The sequence below is a fragment of the Carassius gibelio genome, chromosome B16 (assembly GCF_023724105.1).
Source record: "Carassius gibelio isolate Cgi1373 ecotype wild population from Czech Republic chromosome B16, carGib1.2-hapl.c, whole genome shotgun sequence".
Classification (NCBI taxonomy): Eukaryota; Metazoa; Chordata; class Actinopteri; order Cypriniformes; family Cyprinidae; genus Carassius; species Carassius gibelio.
Genome location: NC_068411.1, coordinates 28,225,135 through 28,247,718, shown reverse-complemented (window position 1 = coordinate 28,247,718; position 22,584 = coordinate 28,225,135). Strand labels below are relative to the sequence as shown.

Sequence of the window (22,584 nt, the reverse complement as noted above, 5' to 3'; positions counted from 1 at the left end):
ACAGCAGGCAGCCAAAGAGAAGGACGAAAGTGTTCAAGTCAGCAAGAAACGGCATTCACAACCAACTTTACTGCAGTACTGTGGTGTATTTTTAGAGAGAAACAGGATGTTTTATGAGGTAAAAATACTGATTTCATTTATTGGTTTGGATCGTTAATGTCCCATTAACTTTAGAGAGGATATAGGTGGGCAAACCATTTGGGAAATTAAGCCACAAATAAATATGACTATTTTACCATTTTAATGTAATGTCAAATATAAAACTATTATAATTGTTATTTTTCTTAAATACCTGTTTTTTTTTTTTTACAGTGAAATATTACAATACTAATATTTCTGGTTTTATATTTTAATAAGCAGTAGTAGTAATAATAATCATCGATTAATCAATTAATTTGTAAGGTTTGTAAGGTTGCACATGGCCTATATATATATATATATATATATATATATATATATATATATATATATATATATTAATTGCCCTTGTTTTAGTGCTGCAGAGTTTGGCCAATAATAACAAAAACGAAATTATTACATAATAATAAGGATAATAATACTAATTTTTATTATTATTATTATTATTATTATTATTATTATTATTATTAGCCATGTGTGCTGTTTTCTTAAACCAAAAATAATAATAACAACATTTTTAATTATTATGATTATTGGCCATGCATGCTGCTTTTTAAAACTACAATTAATAATAACCACATTTTTAATTATTATTATTATTATTATTATTATTGGCCATGCATGCTGCTTTTTAAAACTACAATTAATAATAACCACATTTTAAATTATTATTATTATTATTAATATTATTATTATTATTTGAAAGCCATGTTGTTATAAAGTGTAAGCCAAAATGTTAGCCAAATTGTGCAGCCTACAAACAAGCACAGGAAACCTGGATTTTTTATTTATTTTTTATTATAATTATTATTTTTTACATATTTACTTATTTTTCTTTATTTATTTGCATTCAATTCTATTTTTTCCTCAAATGAAGCAAACCTGTTTGGGGAAACACTGTGCAGTTCGGTCTCCTCACCAGTGATGTTGTAGCTGTAGTGAAAGCAGTTGTGGTTCAGGAGACAGGGCTCGGTCTGCATGCTAACTGGACAGTCCTCTCCCTCTTTAGGCAGACGCAGTGCAAACGCCGTCCTCTCTCGATCTCCTCTTCCAGAACACGGCTTTAAGAGGCCAATAAAACAGACTGCTGTTCATTCACGTTAGTGAGCTCATAATTCTCTCATATTTCTCCTCAAGCTGCTCACTTAATGTCTAACAAGTGACCTGCTCTCATTTTTTATGCCACTATTTATGCCTTAATGCAAGTTGGCTCTAACTGAAATATAATATCAGCCCAGGATAAAATGATGTCCCTGTTAGCAGAAGCCAAAAATGTTATTGCTCAGAATAGTCAAGGGGTTTAAGGGATTTCTCAGATGTCTCAGAAGATTAGGAAAATAAAGAAATTATAAAAATAAAAAAATGAATCAGTGTTGTTATTGATAATCAGTGTTGCTATTATTTTGGGGATTTAAATAAAGCTGGAATAAAATATAAATATTTTATTAAAAACGTTAACTTGAAACTAGAAGAAATAATGTATTTAAATCATTAAAGCTTAAATTTTAACTAAATAAATACATTTATATAATAAATTAAACTAAAATGAATTAAAGATAAATACAATACTCACAAAAATTACAGTAACTAGCTTAATAAAATATTTTCCCCCGGAAAAAAACAACAAAAACTACTAAAACTGAAATAACTGAATTAAATATAAATTAAAAAAAAGAATAAAAAAAAATTACAAAAACAAATAACTAACTTACTAAATTACTAAAAATAAGTTTAGGTTTGTGAAGCTGAAGTGGGAAAAAAAATCAGATGGAAAACTTAGAAATATTGCCTTCACAACTAACAGAAATAAACTGTTGTAAGTTGTTTAGTAACTATTAAAATTCCTAAAACTAAATAAAAATAAAAATAACTCTAAACAAACTTAAAACTAAGAAAAATGACAAAAGCAAATAACAAAAATACTAAAACCTAAACAAAAATGTGAGTCTTGAAAATGTAAAAATAAACGCCAATTCTAAATATTGCACATAATGCTAAAAAGATATCATACATACATATAGTGTATGGTAGCCAAGTTGTTTGTTCTGAGAAATGTTTGAGTTTATACTGAGATCTTTTGATTGAAGACTTTGCTCTCTTGGCAAATCTGATGCACTGAGACATTGCTGAGATCTCCTCTCAATTGTGACATTACTAGGGTCTTTTCAAAGAAGAAGTGAAATATTACAGAAATCAAATCAATGTGGAGATGCAACCCTAGTGTGAACAGGATTAAAATGAATTAGTGATAATCCTGACCAGGTCACATGGGGTCCAGGGGCTCCAGTCGGACAGCACACAGTCCTCGGGACAGGGCAGACGGCTCTCCCTCGTGCCCTGCGGCATCTCCTCTGGATCACACAGATAGTCCTCCACCGCATCAGAGGGACCGTCCACTGTGTTCAACATACACCTGCAGGACCATCAGAGATGAGCATAGTGTGATGTCAGTAACAGTAGAGTAATGTAAGGAAAGACATCTCTGACACTCACCTGACTCTTCTGGTCTGAACGCCCTCGCCACAGTTCTCCTTCAGATCCACGTTACTGACCTTCCACACGCTCCAGGGTTCAGCTACCCAGACATACTGACTGCAGTCACTGACGCACGGGACCACCTCATACACCTGCAACACCAGACCATATACACTCACACACTATCCAACACCTCTCACTGAAACAGATGAGACGCTTTTGAGAATAAGGAGTATAACATGTTCAGTGAAAGGTCAAACTAAATATATGCTTTATTTCCTATTCTACATAAACCTACTACATTTAATATGAATAATTGCAGTTTTTGGTGCTACTAAAATTTGGGAGATATATAAAAGCAGTTTAACAACCTGATTTCTGTGATTTTTTTAGTATATTAAAAATATGTATATATATACACATAAATCAATTAAAGTTAATAAAAATAAATCAATTAATTAATAATATTACAAATCAAAACAAAAACACTAGAATATTAAGTCAACATAATGTCAATTAGATCAATAACTAAACTGAAATAATTTTATATATACTGAAAGAATTGGGAAAATAAAAAAAAATAAACCCAATGGAATATTAATTCAACAGATGGTCATAAATAAATAAATACACATTAAAAGAAATAAAAAGCTAAATGAATACAAAAAATAAATAAACAAATCAAAGATGAAAATAAATAAAAAGGAAATGAAATACAATCAGGATATTCATTCAACAGATATATATATTTTTTAAATAAATAAATGCTAAAATAAAAAACATTATTGATTCAAGTGCACCAGTTGCCAGTGCCATATCTTTAATGTGGTCTTTAAAAAATTTAAATCAACTTTGGAATGAGAAATGTAAAAATAAATAAAGAAAACAAAGAAAAACAGAAAAAAATGAGAAGAAAGTGTTTTTACCTGTGCCTGTGGCCGAGCAGCGTTATTGGAGAGTGGGAGAAAAATGTCATTAGAACATCTGCGTCTAGAGACCAAAGCACCATAAAACATCATGTTCAGTTAAAAATGCACTTCTTATTGTGGTTTCTTTTTAAGAAATGCCATTGTTTAAACTCAACATGAAATACAGTTCACAAGACCAGAGATTTATGATATAATGAAAATAAATAGGTAAAGTTTTGATGTCTCATGGACAAAGTACAGAAGGCTGTGTAATTTCTTTCTCTAGACATGTTCAAATTTGTTTAATGTAATACTAAATGACCTCCCCCCTAATCAACTCTTAAATAATATAAAAAAGCACTAAAGCACTAAGATTAAACTAATATCAAGGATACATATTTGACAGGAGCAAAGATCTCAGAAACACGTTGATGCGGTGTCATATATTTCTAGTAAATCTCAGTAAAGAAAATACATAAAATAAAAATAGAGATGAAAAGACAAGTACCTCTGAATAATTTAAGATTCACTTGGATTTTAAGCATGTGATTTTCACTGAATGATCAGAGTCAATGGTTCCAGAAATTGAGGGAGACTTTGTACTCGTTCCAAAGCCTAGTGAACTGCCTATGTAGGCAGTATTTTAAGATATCACAGGTGTGCTCCTATGCCTTAAGCAATGTCAAATCAGCATGCTTGCCTGCTGATACCTTCTTTTGGACAAATTTTAAGGTAGAACTTCATGTATCCTCTGGCAATCCCACAGTGCATTACAATACACTCTATCCAAACTACACCCATCCAAAATGGGGGATGAGGAAAGATAAATGATTTTAAAGGGGTCATCGGATGGCCATTTTCCACAAGTTGATATGATTCTTCAGAGTCTTAATGAAAAGTCTATAAGATACTTTGCTAAATTTTTTTGCTAAATGGTAGTGTAAAACAAAAACCCTTTTTACCTTGTCAAAATCAATTTTGTTTTAAGCAAGTCATTTTAAGTCCATGTTCCTTTAAATGCTAATGAGCTCTGCTGACCCCGCCCCTCTATTCCATGGAGTGATGAGATGTTCTCATGAGACTTTAATTAACTCGCTAACTAGCATGTTATTAGGAAAAGCTATTTGCAAAGATTCATAAAAAAACTTACACTCACTACTTCTGAAAGTCAAGCTGGATTATGAATGATTCACGCAAACATAAATGCATTTTGGTAAATTGGGGGTGCAATCCTTAAAAAAAAAAAAAAAAAAACATACTCCTCTGCGTCTTCAGTGGCTCAAATGTCGGGAGTAAATGACAACTGCTATGTCCATTATTACATCCAACAACAGAACACACAACATTTTTTTAAATACAGTTGTTTAATCCAAATAAAAATTCACTATTTAATACATCATTTGCATATGATGTGTATCTTTTAGTGTTATTTGAGTGTCAATGAAAAACTCTACTATTAAATATTTTGTTAATATTTTCAATTAAATTGTATTTTTTGTTGTCTTGAATTACTTTTAGATTTAGTAATTTAGTTTTTGCCATTTTATGTTTTTGGCTTTTATTATTGCTTATTTATCAATTTTAATTATTTTAGTTATTTTAGTACTTTATTACTTTTACTATATCTAAAATAATATATATATATCTAATATATATATATATATATATATATATATATATATATATATATATATATATATATATATATATATATATATATATATATATATTTCTCCATGCATATGGAAGTGTGGTGTTTACCTGGTTAAGGTGGTCCAGTTTTGGGCAGGGTCTTCCTCCATTGTAAGGCTTTTCTCTGAGCCATTTTGAGCGAACTTTGACCCCGCTGCCACAGGATTTACTGCATCGTGACCAGTTGGACCATTCGCTGAGTTTACAATCAGACGGACAGGGGACGATGCAGGCCTCCTCGATATACCCTAAAAACAGCATATATAAATATCGTTATTTTTGATGACCTGCAAGGGTGTAGTTTTGATTTTGACATTGGTGGGGACAATCAATATTACTGATAGGGACAATTTAGTAGGATAGTTGCTGGATTTGAGAACATGTAAACAGAAATCTGCCTCTAACCCTCTTTTCTTTGTTTAAAGTGATCCAGACAAGTATTTGGAAACTATCCAAAGTGAAGCAGTGAAAACGGCATCTCTATATTTATCCTATGTGTCCTCTCAAGGTGAAAAAACTAAACAAAACAAAAAAGCATGGTTACTACAGTTAATCAAAATGATTGCTTGGGACATCTCAAGCATCTTGTCTTAATGAGTGATTCATTGAATCATTTACTCAAACTAATCTTTCAAAACCGTTGAATCATTTAGAAGCTCACGCACTAATATCTTACTTTACTATATAAATAATAATAAAACAATTATTTCATAATTATAGGGTAATTCCTACTGCACTGTAATAGGCTTCATCATGCAGACATTGCTTAAAGGCTTTTAAGATGGGTTTTTGTTGCTTTCTTTATAAACGTCAGTGACAGTCTATGCTTGATAACATCAGCTTGCACATCGTTAAAACAACAATTACGATAGTATTGCAGTCGATAAATATCATACAAACCCTTACTGAGATCTTTCTGGACAAAATGCTGCTCAAAATGCTCTTTTGTAACATCATAACCTTGCTAACCCAGGATCTTAGCAGCTTTTAACATTCCGTCAGCTATATATATTTAAACTAATATCTTGTACCAGCCAATGACCGTAAATAAGCATCCAGAAGCCATGCAAAACAAAGTACCATCAAACGTAGCTGGATATTCCTGCAGGGTAATGATAAACTGAACAGACTTGATGATTAAACATGCCGCTTTGAAGTGGTTTAAATCTTGATTAAAAATGAAAAGCAAGCTTGTACCTTGCAGAGAACATTATGAGGCGCATAAAAAGTGTAAAAGCAATTGGTATAAATAGGTATGTTTGGAGCTGCAGGAGAGTTGGCTGCGGGGTCAGAGAATGTGATATGTTTTAGCAGCTAATGCTGAATTTTATTACTGTTTTTGCTCAAGCCCTGTGTACTTCCTACTCATTTGGCTCAAGAGGATCTGCCTTTTCCAAGTACATACTGCAGGTCCAATAAACATGCATACATAATGTTGTCTCTGAGCACCATATCCTTCACAGCAGCCTTTCAAGAGCGGCCAACACTTGGCTCAAATGAAGAAATCGCTGCTTCCAAGATACTCTGGTAAATAATACATTATAAAAAGGATGCTTCTGGAAGCTGATTGGTCAGTTCAGTGTTCCAGTCATTCACAAGCACACGATTAAAACAGCTATGATGTCAAACATATGTTCACAATATCACAGCACAACACCCACAGAGATTATTAACCTCAGCTAACATGACGTGCTAAATCTTTACATTAATGTTGTAATGTATATTTGTCTCCCTAACATTTTAATTATTCACTAAGCATGCTGTATTTTAATACAGTCACACATAAGAATGCATATATACACAAACACAAATATAATGTTGTAACTTTGCTCATTGGGTGTTGAGTGCTACAAGCTGTGTTTTGATACAAAAATAAGAGAAACACTTGGACGAGGGTCAGTCGGACTGTTTTTAACCTTGTTTTTGTTTCCTCAAAACAACCAATTGGCCAGTTTTTTTTTATTATTCCTTGCCAAAACCAATTATTACAAGCATTTGGCACGTGCAGAGTGTTCTTTTTGGACTCTGCATGCAACTGTGTGAAACTACGGTGCTAATGATAACACAAGGATCATGCATCAGAAGAATTTAATGAGCAGACTATTCAACAAAATAACAAAAGAAAATGTTTAACTTGAAATCAAAGGGGAATTTATATATATATAGAAATTATGAAAGTAAATGTACATTTAAAAATGCATATCAAAAGTAATATAAATATATGAATTATAATAAATTACACGTTTTTCAAGACTTTTGACTGACGAAAATATCAAAAAATTAAAGAAAACTTTTTTTCTAAATAAAATTGTTTCAACAATTATTAAAATAATATAAATAAAATTCTGAATTGAAAAGTCTAAAAAAAAATTACTTTTTAAAATATTTATTTATAACTATGTATATGGCTTTTTTTTATTATGGATCAAATTTACTCATGTTAAATTAATGTCACTATGCAACACATTTCAGAACTTAAAAGATCCTAAAAAAAAACTGCCAGTTTCCTATATATAACATAACTTCATATTTCTTTCTTAGTAAGAATAACCCAGACATGTTCTAGACAGGTTTTTTTCAGATTCCCTCAAATACCTCTCTCCTAATTTAGCTGAATACTGTTAAAAAGAACAACGGCAGTTCTACCTGACATTGAAAACTGCACATCCTGTGCTACTAAAACACAGTTCGAACACAAGCCATAAAACGTGTACCTACAGGAGCTTCTAATTAAAAAATCAAAGCAATTATTCAGAGGGTGGGTTTCACAGCATTGTGGTCGTCCGCCTAAAGGATTGACCAGGATCTGACATGGTCGTGATGGACCGGAGGAAAGAAATACTGCAGCAAGCCATAATACCCTGCAAAGTCACAATGCATCTGTAAAAAGCAGCTCTCCCGTCTCCTCTGCCCCTCAGTGTTAAGACATGTCAGGCCTGTTGCATGGCTAGCACAGAATAAAACAAGCGCTGACCCTTTGACCCAACAGGCAACGCTCTCGTGCCCTACAGCCAGTTCAGAGGTGGCCCTGCCTTCACCAAACATGGCACATCCCGTGTTACTCTTTTGTGCCTGTAGTGACCTCATTCCTTCAACACATCCACATCCTGTCTGAGATCTGACCCCTAAACAGCAACAACCACAGAAGCACACTAAAGGGTGAGTCATCAAGAGAAAAACAAGTTAGTTGCACAGTTTCTTACTCTGAAAGCTCCAGGGAATAGTTCAATTCTGCCAAAAACTGCCTGTTCCTGTAGACTTGGAATAAAGTGCACTAGTCATAAAAATATGGACTCATTTTATATCAAGTAAAGTCCCCTCTATTTCTATTATTTAGCTCATGTTCAGTGTTGTTCATGCTATATGCTTTCATGGGTATATGGGTGTGACAGTAAATAATTAGACAGGAGTTTGAGTAAATTAATGTACAGTATGTTAATTCTCCTGAGAACCAGTCTTTTGAATCAGACTCTGAAGAGCAAAACATGAACATTAGAAACCCATGGGAAATATATATATATATATATATATATATATATTTTTTTTTTTTTAAAGCTTATATATACAGCATTAAACATTCATGCTAACAACATATTAAAACTTTATTTATAGTAAGTTTCAGGAAGTTTAGGGTTGGTAAATTTGTTAATGTTTTTGAAAGAAGCATTTGTTTGATCACCAATATAGTAAAATATTGTGAAATATTATTATTATTTAAAATAAGGGCTTTCTATTTTAACACATCTTAAAATTTTATTTATTCCTTTGATGAAAGGCTGAATTTTCAGCATCATCACTCCAATCTTCAGTGTCACATGATCCTTCAGAAATCATTCTGACATGCTGATTTGCTGCTCCAAAAATATTTTTTATTATGATCAATGTTGAAAACAGTTGTTCTGCTTCATATTTTTGTGGAAACCATGATTTATTATATAATAATAATAATAAAATTGGGTAGTACATTTTTTTATTTCATTTTATTAATAATTTTCATGATTTCATTATCTATATCAATATTTGTCCAGTATTTCATAATTTACATCACTATTCATAAAATTTTTCTTGGATTATATTGCATTTCCTAATAGAGTGACCGGTTTTACTTACTGAAAGCCAATTTCTTAGCAAATAAGTATATTCCTAAAAATACTTTTTACAATGTTTTATAAAAACAGCGAATAAATATGAATATTTAAACACATAAACTGATATTATAAATAAAAGAATAAATATATAAACACCTTACTGACCCTTAAGTTTTGAACGGTAGTATGCGTACAAACAGATGTAATCACCAGAAAATGGGACACTCACACTTATACATGTGTTGCCTTCAAATTAAATGTCAGAAAAACAAGCTGAGAAATAAACACGTATTTATGTTCTGCCTTCTTTTGGAGGAGAGAAGTAAGAGTATTTAATGATTCACTTAGTAGCCTGAGGCAGCATGTAAGACAGAGATTTCTGTTAAGAAGAGCTGAAGTGATTAACCCAGAGAGAAAGAAAGAAAGAAAGAGAGAATGGCTCCGTTCCAAAACCTAGTGAGCTACCTTCTTAGACAGCATCTTAACTGAGATGGAACGTCATAAGACGAAGTGACCGATTTTGAATGTTCTACATGACGTGTTACTCTAATAAGCATAAAAACACACCGCACACACAAACTGAGTAAAGTATTACATTTTTTCATTATATTTCATAGTCTGTATCAATAGCTGTGCAGTGTTTCATGAATTACATCACTTTATTTAGAATCAACATTCAGTTGTAGCATCTATATCGAGGCTGTTGTGAAGTATTATGAGATTGTCTTTTCTGTTGAAGCTGAAGAAGCTGCCTTTGGGGATACCTTTAAAATGCAGCCTATGTAGGCAGCTCACTGGAACAAAGACAGAGAGAGTAATGAGACTGACGATGAGGGATCTGCTGATGACATCACGGAGCTCACAGAGGCTGGTGAAACTTCATCTTTCGTCTGATTTCAAGTGAAAGTCCCCGGGAGGGCATTCGTGATGCCAATGACGGAAGTAGAGATCAAATTACGAGTGGGATTTCTGATGTTTTCTGGAAAATTAATTTGACTTAAATCAATTGTGGAGTCAAATTCTCAAGACTTTAAACTACTGGGAAATAAAAGCAGAGGAAGTAACTGAATAATACAAAATTTGAGCCTTTTGCCAAGATTATCTGAAGCCTAATCACATTTCTCATAAAAATCCCTTACCTCTACTTTTCATTTGACAACTCTCATCTCACAGTTTTGAAATGTGGGAATAACATCAGATCATCATTATTATCTGTATTCATTATCGATGTCTGCCCATTCATGCGATACTATTAATATACGGCAGCTCATAGTATCATATAACTCATCTAGTAAAGAGATTCTGTTGCAATGTAAGTCTTAAAAATAAATCTATATGGCATTTACCTCAGAAGGGTTAGACATTCTGTCATTCTTCCAGTTCAAATTAAATCCTTTTTTTATGTTGTATTTCCAACTAAAAGTTACTAGTTACTGCAACTGCAAGAGACTGGTTTCATGTAGTCATCCATTTTTTTTTTACATAATTAATAACTTATACTTAATAATAAATATACTTAATAAATACAATAAATATATAAATAAATAAAATGTAAATAAAATAATTATATATATATATATATATATATATATATATATATATATATATATATATATATATATATATATATATATATACACGCACACTTTACATCTAAAAACACCTGTAAATCGATTAACATTAAACTCTTTAATTATACTTTTATTTTGCAATAATTTCAAATTCAATTTTCTAATTAATGTAGAAACAAGAAAATATATTTTAATATTTGCTTAATGCCATTTTTTTTGACTGAAGGCAAGTATCACTGATACCAGCTGATGTCTCTATTAATTTTTTCCTAATATTTAACCATTCAACATTACAGTATATTTAAGAGCTATCAACGTTTATTAGACTTAACTTCTAATTTAAGTGAAATTTAAAGAATCTTCACATAAAGCCATTAACATATCATATCACCTGTGCCATTCAGCAAGAAAATATAGCCCAATTTAATAAAGTTCTCAAACACTAAATTATAAATTAATTCTTAATGAGGTTCTCCTCACGAACCTTGTTAACGAGAACATCATAAAAAATGTTTATATTACAAATATAAACATTATTTGTATTACAGTATCAATTTCTAACCCTGATATCATGAAAATAATTCGTACATTCAAATAATTTTTGGAAATGTATTCGGCCTGAATAAGAACCCGTTCTCACTTCCCAACCTGCAAGGGCTGGTCGCTGTAAAAGCGAGAGTATCTGTCAGAGGCTAATGTCAGCTCTGATTAGGCCGGTCCCGGGACAGCATGCGGTCTGTAATGAGGGCCAGAGATTTATACCTGCAGACCAGCAGGGCGCAAATGACACTCAGACAGAGGACGAAGTCAAGCGAGCAGAGCCTGGCACTCGTACCAGTCCGCTCGTCATCCAAATAACAAGATTAAGTGAGCAATGCACCAAAAGATTCACGAACAGAGAGATCAGCTAAAGACAGAGGAGAGGAAAGGTCACGAGAGAGAGAGAGAGAGAGGAAGCTGTAGACAGAGACAAATTAATAGGGATGAAACAACACATGATCAATTGAAGGTGTGATTTATCTGTCCTTAAATGTCACAGTTTATAGCCAGACAAAAGCTGCAATTTGGACTTGACATTGCACTCATTTTCTCATACTTTTTTGTATATAACAATCTTTTTTATTTATAATAACCATGCTATAAAACAAAATAGTTTAAACCATGACTTAATTACAGTTTTATTTTGTATGGGTTTTTCATATCTATGGAAACCTAATAAAAAAATCTTCAAAAAGCAGCTTTTATTTTAAATTAAAATTAAACAAATACAATTATTTTTAAACATTAAGAAAAAAAAAATGCTGACACTTTAAATGCTTCAAGCACTTACAGTATATTATCAAATTTGAAAAAAAAAAATAAACTGATTATTTATTAAGTTGCAGTTTCAAAAGCTTAATTAAAGCACTTATATTACCAAATTAAATAAATACATACTGTACCATATTAAGACTGATAATAAAACAAACAAAAAAAGTAAAATAAAAAGTAATTGTTTATGCTCCAATTTTAAATACGTCAAGCACTTATATGATCATAATCATTTAATACTATAATAAGACTGGGTGTAAACATACATACATACATGAAATATAATATTTTATTGATTATATTACCTTAAAAAAATATTTATGAAGCTCCAGTTGGAAATGCTTCCAGCATTTATATTATCAAAAAACATAATCACTAAAATATATATTAAGGAATATATATAAAATATATATTACTATGAATATTGTTTTATAAATAGAATAAAAATAATAATAATAAAAAAATAAAATAATCATTAAAAAATAAAATATGTATTACAATGCAGTGCCTTTTTGCTATATTGCCTTTTTTGTATACAAATTACATGCTTTTTGTATGTAAAACTAGATACATTTTCATAAGCAATATTTAAAATTGACATATTTCCAAGATTTTTCAAGCTGCTTTTTAAAACTCTGTGCTTAGTACATCTGCAAGGCCATACATTTAAACCCTCAAATCTTCACAGGTTGGGATTTTAACCCACGGCTTGACTTGTTGTCAGCTAACTTTAATTAAATCTTGATGTCAACTCTATGCTCAGAGTCACATGATGAAGATCTTACCGTGACTGTTACAGCGTGAAGTCTCCACGAGCCTGTTGTCCTGGTCGTAGCACACCATGGCCTGGTATCGGTAGCCCTGTCCGCACTCCTTCACATCCCCCTGCACCTTCATGCCTGCGGCGTTCTCCACGCGGCCCTCGGGCAGGATGCAGTCAGACCAGTTTCCCACCGGCTGAGCGTTGTATTTGTCACAGGGGCAGTACTGGGTCTCGCTCAGCGGGTACATCTGGCTGTTCTTACACTTGTCCTTCTTCTTGCTTTTTCCTGTAATCAGAGGAAGTATGTGTTGATTACGGCGCTAATTAAACTCACTAATGAATGAGTCATGAGCGCTGAGGTCACCTCTAAACCTCCGCTGTGTCTTGCAGCTGCATGACTGGCTGGACTAATACTTACCAAAATCATAATCACATTATCATGATTTTTGGACATGATATGAAGCAAAAACATGCTGTGCTCTATCAAGGTAATACCTCAGGTGGGGTTTTATATCTAATATTCATGAAGATGATTAATTCATTATTTTGTATATTTGAAAATGTTATTGTAAAAATAAACAGGTTTATAATATACCGCATTTTCTTCAGAAAATGTGTTGTTATATTGATGTATATGAATAAAAGGGACTGAATAATTTATAATACTCTAATAATATTAATTTTTACAGAAATTAATACTTTTATTCAGCAAGGACACATTCAATTGATCAAGTGATAATTAGGTGATAATGAATTTATAAAGTTACAAATATTAATTTATAAAGTTACAAAAGATTTCTATTTCAAATAAATGCTATTATTTTAAATGAACTGAAAATAAATAAATAAATAAAACTACACAAATCTGATATTGTACATACAATTCTGTGTTATTGTCATGATTTTTCTAGATTAACTTTTACTGCTAAATTATCCAATAACCTAGTTTATAATAGCATTTCTGTCATATATTATGATTTTATATTATGATTTGCTATTTTTCATTAAAATGAAGTTGTCTGTATTTAGCAGATTGTGTTCACCACACAAAAGATTGAGAATCAGGGCAACAAAGTAGTAGATAAATTCTACATTTAGTAAAAAAAAACAAAAAAAACACCTGCACTGTTTTGGATTATATCGGTATCGGACAATATTCAGAATTTTCTGGATTGGATCTGATCAGTTCTTAAAAAAATGTTATTGTTGCATCCCTAGTTTTTGTTATTTTAGTACATCATTAAAATGAGAAATAGAATAATTGTAAAAAATTCTATTTTAATTGATTTTTTTTTTTACGTTTACTTACTAATATAACTACACCTTGGTGAGCCTAAGGGATTTCTTTAAAAAGTGGATATAAAAAATATTTCAACATTTTATTTATTAATTTATTTTAATGAATATTAACAATTGTATAAACATAATGAATACTGATAAAAATGTGTGTGTGTGTGTGGGGGGGGGGGGGGGGGTATATTGCCCAACCCACTAAACACATTTAAGTACTGTATTTTATGGCCTATGATAATGTGAAGTATATCAAATAATATATAATGAAATATATCCATATGCATTCAATAATGCCTTGTACTAGAAGTCATTTATCAGTTAGTGGAAATACCTCACTCCATTCTGGGATGGAACCAGCAACCTTTCATAGCTCAAACCACAGTGTTAATGATGCATATGTCCTAATTACCCACGAGAGCTCTCCTCCGTGTACGGACCCCTACGCAGTCCGAGGTGCAAGGAGAGAACTTGGACCAGTTGGTGAGCTGGCAGTCGTCTCGGCAAGGTAACTGGCAGGGCTGGCTCATAACCGGCATGCTGCTGGTAAACTTCAGACACTGAACCACATCAGCCACCGTACCATCCAGCTGCCTACACGAGATAGCTGCAGATCACACACACAAACACAGCGCTGAGACTCCTGCTGATTACACAGAGCACCAGACACCAGAGAGAAAAGGTGAACAGAAGATGCTTATTTATAGAAATGACAAGCGAGAGAGAAAGGGAGAGAGAGAGTCATGCTGTTCGCTTTGATCACAAACCAGTTTAAATTATGCATTACATTTTTGTAGTTTTTATATAATACAATGATTTTTTTCCCCCATCTGTTCCGGATTACTATTATATATATATATATTTATATATCATTTTTTAGAGATTCTTGAGGTATATCTGCATAATTGGTATCCATTAAGACAATATCTAGCCATATCTTTATTATACAGCATTACATAACTATTTATATTCACTGTAGAATGTTAAATACATAATAAGCTATGGGCCCTACTGGTCATGCTTTCTCAAATATGTTTTAGTAAATGCATTTTGCATCTTTATAGATTATGATTAATAATGGGCGATGGGCAATGTATCCTAATAGTGTAATCTATTAACTATGCATAAATACCCTGGGTGTCATGCCAGAAAATATTTTTAATATGACTGATTTTGTATTTAATGTAAAGTTTATAAAAAAATAAAATAAAATAAAAATGCTTCAAAATAAAAAGGGAAATTACATTAAACTCACGAATACAAAAAAAAAAAAGAAAATACAAAGAGCTAATAACTTTCTTAACATATGATTCATTATTTGACACATTATGTACATTTGTGTAAGAGACAAAAATATATAAAATAAATTATTGCAAAAATTTTAAATGCTTCATATTTTTTATTAGAAATTATTCATTATATTTAAATAATGTAATGATTAAATACTATATTAGGAATGTCTGGTACAAAATAAAATAAAATAAAATAAAATAAAATAAAATAAAATAAAATAAAATAAAATAAAATAAAATGAAATAAAATATATTTATAAGCTCAGTATTTGCACCACTATTAAGCTAGTTACTATAACTCTGTTTAATCTATTAATAAACAGTTACACTATCTCACTAATGTGTTCAACATGAGTGGTTCAGAAAGCTATAAAGACAGGCCTGTTAAGCTGTTGTCATTCCGGTCAAGCTGTGTAATCTATTAAGACACAGTCACATTGGTAGTGACGTGAAAACGAGTAAACTGGAACCATTAGGTCAAACTTAAGGCCACTACAGAGTTCAATATGTGATGACGCCAACACAACAACGTCCTTCCGTGCTGTCAAGAGCAATCAGATCAAGAGTTTGAAGGATTGCTTCTGCTTCTGACATGCACTGAAGGGCAAATGTGAAGTCTAGTGTGATGGAAGCCCCTGTCAGACCAATATCTAGATCAGGATAATACATAATAAAGTCTTTCACAGCCTCAGGAGTGACAGGAATGTCTAAAAGAACAGGACAAATAAAGAAAACAGCACCTAAAACAATTATGAAAACACTTCAACTGGAAAACTGAAAATAATAATACGTTTTTGAAAGCGACAGACTCTGAGGAATAAAGCAGAATGCAAATGAGAGCAAAGCAATCCACAGATTCAAGAGGAGATCTTAGATCAGATATTATACCAAATTTATGACCGTTGCATACGATTTCACAGCTACAGAAACAGCATTTGGACAATGTGCCCGGAAGTCACTAAGAATAAATTGTGCACACTCTGCCTGAGTTGCTTTAGCATCCGATTAAAGGAATTATGCAAATATGCATAAATTCTGTGTAGAATGCATTCTGCGCACTGTAATTCTCGACTGTGGGTGGCTAGTGAATAAGACTAGTGTTCAGTGACTGTGAGTGTGTAACATGACAGCTGATGTACCTCTAGTTTGGACTCCAGCTCCACAGTTCTCCTGAGCTCCTTTACTGTCTCTGCGGATGCTCCATGGGACCAGCTGACATTTACGCCACTTGTGTGTTTTCCACCTGCAATTTCAAGCGATATCATTGTATTTATTGGTAGAGGTTGATTTGTTACTGCACTGGAAACCCTGTGGAAATCCTTGAAAAAATATCAGTAAAACCTACTGTCTTGGAAAATGAACTCCTCTGATTTAACCTTCCTAAAATCTGATAACTGCTTTTTAATTAGGATTAACCATTTCACTACCAAAAAAAAAAGAAGCTGCGTACAGGTTTTGAAAGCTAAGAGGTTGAGCAAATGATGACCGAAACTTAATTCTGGGGTGAACTATTCCTATAAGTGAACACATCTTTATTTACTTGAGAAGGTCATTTTGAGCAAAAAATCTATCCTGGACTTCAATAAATGTGAAATCCAGCACAGAATAGCTGATGTTGCAGAGGCAGTACTCATGGGTGAAGCTGTACCTGTATCCCGGACACACAGATGGAGTCGCACAGTCTTTCTCTTCATAAAGAACGTCTGGACACTCCTGACCTCCATTAGCTGGCATCTGGATGATCACTCGATAGCGAAACTGTTTATTCTTCTGCCCATTCACACCTGTCGTTTTAAAAATTTAACATCATGACAAATTATACTAGATAGAGTCGTTAGACAAAAAAAATGAACAAAAGACAGACAGACAGACAGATAGATAGACAGAAATATCCTCTTCTGTTCGACTTATTGTTAGTCAACTATTGGGGCAGCCCTAAAAACCATAGATATATGGATGGATGGACAGATGTGGTGTACCTGCTTCACAGGAAGTGGGGCACTCTGTCCAATCACTGAAGGGTGTGATGATACAGTCTCTCTTGCAGGGCAGCAGACAGGGTCTCACTGACTCCGGCCGAGGGGCTTCAGGACATCTGAAACATCAGCAGGACACTCAACACAAGAGTATCTGATGCACATGTGTTTTGATCACAGGAAGCAGGTGGGTAAAGAATGCCATGTGTCGCACTTTCAACCAAAGGCCCAATCATCTAAATGAGACTTAACTACTGCGGGTCACCTCAAACACATCAATTTAAACACTTTTACTTTACACCAGGCCAAAAAGCTCTTCTAATGGATGTTTGATAGAGTTATTTTTTCCCCTCTGAGTATTAGTCAAGGTTTTCACAACATTTTCTGCTGGTCCTCTCTTAACTTTTATAATGAAACAGGTCATTACTGCTGTGCTTGCACCTGTATCTTTGCATATGAAATGAGTAAAGGAGAATTTTTTTTACAATGTTGAGATCCAACTTGGCTTTCATACTGTACTATGGACAGATGAAAATAAAAATAATATAAACAAACAGGCATTTTATTCAAATATCTTGTCAATGGTATTCATTTTGTGGTGAACTTTCCATTTATGCCAACTCAAATCACATGCATACAATACATAAATAATGAGATACATATAATCAAAAGACTGGAAAATACCAAGATGCATTTCCAAAGCCTTCCTAGTTTCAGCTTTATTGGTTTTAGTTTTAATGCCCGGCCCAACTCCACAATGGATTACATCAGAATCCTTGTAGAGCACAGCTCAGCAGCATCTGTATCACAACAATGTTTTTTTTTTTTTTTTTTCTCAATCGTATTTTCCCTGCTCCACGGCTGCATTATGTACCAGCCAGACGAGGCAGATAAGGCCTCACATCCTGTTACAGTAGTCAGTCACTGGGTAATACTCTTCTTTTATCACTGCTACAGCTCCTCAATTTAAGATCAGGGGTTAGCTTTAATCTGCTCCTGTATTTTAAGCACCGCTCCGACTTGGTCGCATTCCCCGGGATAAAGATAAACAGGGATGCAGCAGTCCAGCAGAGCGGCATTGGGTAATCTGATCTCTGATCAAATCCTCCAGGCTCTGGTGCACTGGGATGCTAACCGCCATGTGCTCCATGTTTCATGAGGATTGCAAATCTGCCACAATATAATAAAGTAGTAGATATGTAAGGCTGATTCATTCGTAATACCAATAACAGAAGCAGTAAATCCTACCAGAGAAAAAAATCCGGTTTGGGTGTGTAGGGCTCTCCTGGAGATTGGGTACATTTCTGACAGAGTATTAGCAACGTTTCAAGACAGGCACTTGCTCAACTGTTTAATGCCTAGCCTGCTACAACTGGTTAAGAGTGCAATATCACATAAGGAAATGACTCATTAAAAATTGAAACTAAATTTGTTATTGTTGTGAACAGAAAGGATTAGAGGAATAAGGCTTGGTAATGTTCCAACAGCACCATTAAAAAACAGCTCATACATTTAACCATGAGGAAGAACAAATGCATCGTTCCCTTGCCCTCTCGAAGTTGCCATTATTTTTCAATTAGGATTAGCTGTCATAACTACCAGCGTGAAGAGAGGGATCACATTTCCTTGAAGGTTTTACTGAAGTAGCTCATTAGAGTTTCTGGAAATACTATTATAACGCTGTCGGGGCACTGTTAATCACTTCTAATAGGATATTCTTTTAAAGCACAACTTTTTTGACCTGATAAGCAAATAAAACAACCAGAACAATCTTGGAAGCAAGTCATACCAGTACAGCTCCTGTACTTCTTAAATGGGAGAAAAAAACTGTTTGCCACATCAAATCAGCAATAATATTTGATGACGAACCAATGCAGCATCTTCATCTTAAATGACAAGTGGATCCAGTTAATGCATATGCTCATTCTAGTCTTATTTTAGTTTTATTTATTATATAAAACATACATTTTAATATTCTGAATTACCTTTTTCCATTTATTTATTTCAGTTTGTTTGTTTGGGTTAGCAAATGCAGCATTTATAATTTGTTTTCTAATATCTAATATTTATATTTTATTTATGATTTATTTTAATCACTGAAAATTAAGTTTGAGTTTTTGTTAGCAATAAAAAAAAAAACTCCCACCCAAAAAAAAAAAAAAAAAATCTTCTATCTTCTGCTAAAATCTTAAGTCTATTTGTCGAACATTTTCATTGTTGTTTTAAATTTAGTTTAAGGTAAGTTGTATTTCAGTTTTAGTTCCAAAAGAGAATCTATTATTAATTACTTATTATTATTATTATTTATTACTTATTTCAGTTAGCCAAACTAAAACTTACAATTTCTGTTTGTTATTACAATTACTGAAAATTAGGTTTAGTTGACAATTAAAACAAACTAATTGCAGTTTCATAAAAAAGCAACATCTCATTTTGCTGCTGATAAAACAAAGTCTATCTTGTGTGAAAAAGTGTTACAAACGCTCTTCATTATTGCAGTGTCTGTGTTGAGTGGCATGCACATTCTCTTGACGTTTGTTTCCAGCTCTTTGCTCACTATATACAGTAAGTATCCTAAAAACAACTAGCTTCTCTACGCTGCCAGAGTGAGAGATAAACCTGAACAGCAGCAGCAGTTGTCAGTTACTGTGAGGTGCATCAAAGGTCCGGGCTCTGAGCTTTAACATCACTGTCTGTGTGTCTGTGCGTTTTCTCTCAGTCTGACGCTGTGAGTGACACAGAGTGGCTCAGGGCAGAAAACCAGCGTAAGCTCTACCTGCCCTGTGCTTGGGCAGAAACATGATTTATGATTTACTGCGAGCAGGTCTAGACGAGATATTCAAAATGAAATGCAGGACTGAGAGAGGATGTGAATTTTGATTTTGTTTTGGTTCACATTAAATGCCTTTGAAGCCACGTAAACAATACAATATTTTGGGGGTGATGACTGCATACAAATTAAGTCAAAATGTATAATTTTATATTTGTATACACATTTCTGATCTTATATGCAATATACCGCATGCTATTCTATACAGAAGAAACAAGATTGTGATCATAATCATTCATCAAAATATAGTACCTCAGAATCTCTCTTTTTTTTTGATTCCACTTCCAACAACATGAATACATACTAGTATACAGCATAATGCCCATTTATCACAATCCAGTCAATTTCCAAAATATTTCACAAAAGCTGCATGTTATAAATAAAGCACTGTGAAATATAAACGCACAAACGCAAGAAAAAAAGTAAGAAGTGAGAAAAAAAATATAGCAATTTCCTTTTTATCTCATGGCAACAACAACAAAAATGTTTAGATATAAACATGTAATTGCAAGATATCAAAGCAGAATTGTGAAACATAAACTTGTAATTCTGAAAGAAAACAGTCTGAATTGAGATATAAATTTTGCTAGTTGTCGACCGATATTGCTTTTTTTTTTTTTTTTTTTTTTTTTGTCAGCCGATGGTGATTAAAAAAGAAAACAATGGAGTTGTGAGATGCAAAAACAGATTAAAAATTAGTTTTTTTTAAAATGGAATTGTGAATTTTAAACAGAATTCTATATAAGTTTAAATCCCGTAATTCTGAATGTGTAATTCACAATTCTGAGGAAATTAAAAAATTCAAAATGACTTCACGGTGAAAACAAAAAACTGAACTGTGAGATATAAACTCAAATTCTCAGTTTTAGATATAAACATGGAATTTCAAGATATCGAGGCAGAATGGTAAAGTATAAACTTTTAATTCTAAAAACCATCTGAATTGTAAGATATAAACTTGCAGTTTCACAAGTTTGAAATAATTGTGAAATAAAAAGTAGAATTTTTTTTTTTACTCTGTGGCAGAAAAAAACTGTTTTTAAATTGTACAAATTGTAAACCCAGAATTAAAAAAGGGAATTGCAAAATGTAAACAGAATTCAGAAATGTTTATATGAGTTTATATCTTGCACTTTTGAGAATATTACAAGAATAAAGTCTGAACTATTAGATAAACAGTCACAATTACATCATTTATTTTTGTCGCAGAAAAGTTCTTCCATAGATAAAAGAAGTAAAACTCAGTAAAAAAAAAAAAATTTCTACACCATTCTGAACATTGAAAAATGACTAGAGTGTTTGAAAATCATTTCTTTTTTGCAGTCCTAAAATTTGACACTTCATCAAATTGCACTTTTGCAACCTATGCCGTCTAGACTAAAACACAACTTTCTGCTCCTTGAAGTGGTAAAAAGCGAGGGGAAAATGCAATATAATAGCTAAGCCTCTATTTGTCTGTGCCAAAAAACAAACAGAAAAAAACAACACTGCTATTGTTTTTACAAAGGACTGTCAGGAGGACAACGTCTAAGTGGATCAATGATGTATTTTTAGGGGTTTGTTTGTGCTGAGCCTCAAGAGGCCCCTCATCTAGTGGTGATTAAATTGCATTAAAGAATCAAACCCTCTTAATTACCGCTATTATCATCAATAGGAAATTAGGCAGTCTGAAAATGACTGTGCTAATTAGCCTGTTTGTGACTCTGTGTTTATTGGGCTTTCAGCAGCTCATTTGCCTGCAGTGGAATGTTAGGGTTTGTGAGCACGCAGACATCTGTAGAGCAATTACAATCTGCCACTCAAACATAAGCAATCCATCTTCTTCTGAACAATTCTCCATCACCGCTAACCGAGACACTTGAGTTGAGGTATGATTCGTGCCATATGTGATAGATGGTAATATTGCAACACAAAATTGCAAAACATTAAGATTACATTCATGTCATGAATTCGGTCTTCAATATGTCCAGAATATTTCCAAAAGTACAAAGCAGAAATTATATTGTGTAAAAAGATTAATAAAGACTATCTTAGGACCAACTGAGCACCTATATATTTAATGGGTGAGAATTAAGCATCACATTGTTATGCTAACAAAACATTCTCATTACTGTAATGCAGAAAAATTAAATTATGCAGTACAGTTTTATTGTACTGAATATTGCTGTTTTGCACTGCCTTTAATAATTCAATAATTTAATAATAGATTTTATTTTAAATAAATTATTTTATATTAAAAAAAAGAAAATG

At 32.7% G+C, this 22,584-nt stretch overlaps 1 protein-coding gene across 1 annotated transcript in view; it reads right to left on the bottom strand.

Annotated features, from left to right (window-relative positions):
• Nucleotides 1–22,584, bottom strand: part of LOC127974368 (thrombospondin type-1 domain-containing protein 7A-like) — a 225,442-nt gene that overhangs the window by 17,592 nt on the left and 185,266 nt on the right. Inside the window, exons 10-19 of the mRNA XM_052577577.1 lie at nucleotides 17,508–17,623; nucleotides 17,177–17,312; nucleotides 16,668–16,771; nucleotides 14,649–14,843; nucleotides 12,969–13,232; nucleotides 5,283–5,461; nucleotides 3,540–3,545; nucleotides 2,632–2,765; nucleotides 2,398–2,551; nucleotides 1,058–1,199 (exon numbers count right to left, since the gene is read on the bottom strand). Of these exons, the coding sequence (XP_052433537.1) occupies nucleotides 1,058–1,199; nucleotides 2,398–2,551; nucleotides 2,632–2,765; nucleotides 3,540–3,545; nucleotides 5,283–5,461; nucleotides 12,969–13,232; nucleotides 14,649–14,843; nucleotides 16,668–16,771; nucleotides 17,177–17,312; nucleotides 17,508–17,623 (1,430 nt within the window). The remainder of the gene's footprint in view (nucleotides 1–1,057; nucleotides 1,200–2,397; nucleotides 2,552–2,631; nucleotides 2,766–3,539; nucleotides 3,546–5,282; nucleotides 5,462–12,968; nucleotides 13,233–14,648; nucleotides 14,844–16,667; nucleotides 16,772–17,176; nucleotides 17,313–17,507; nucleotides 17,624–22,584) is intronic.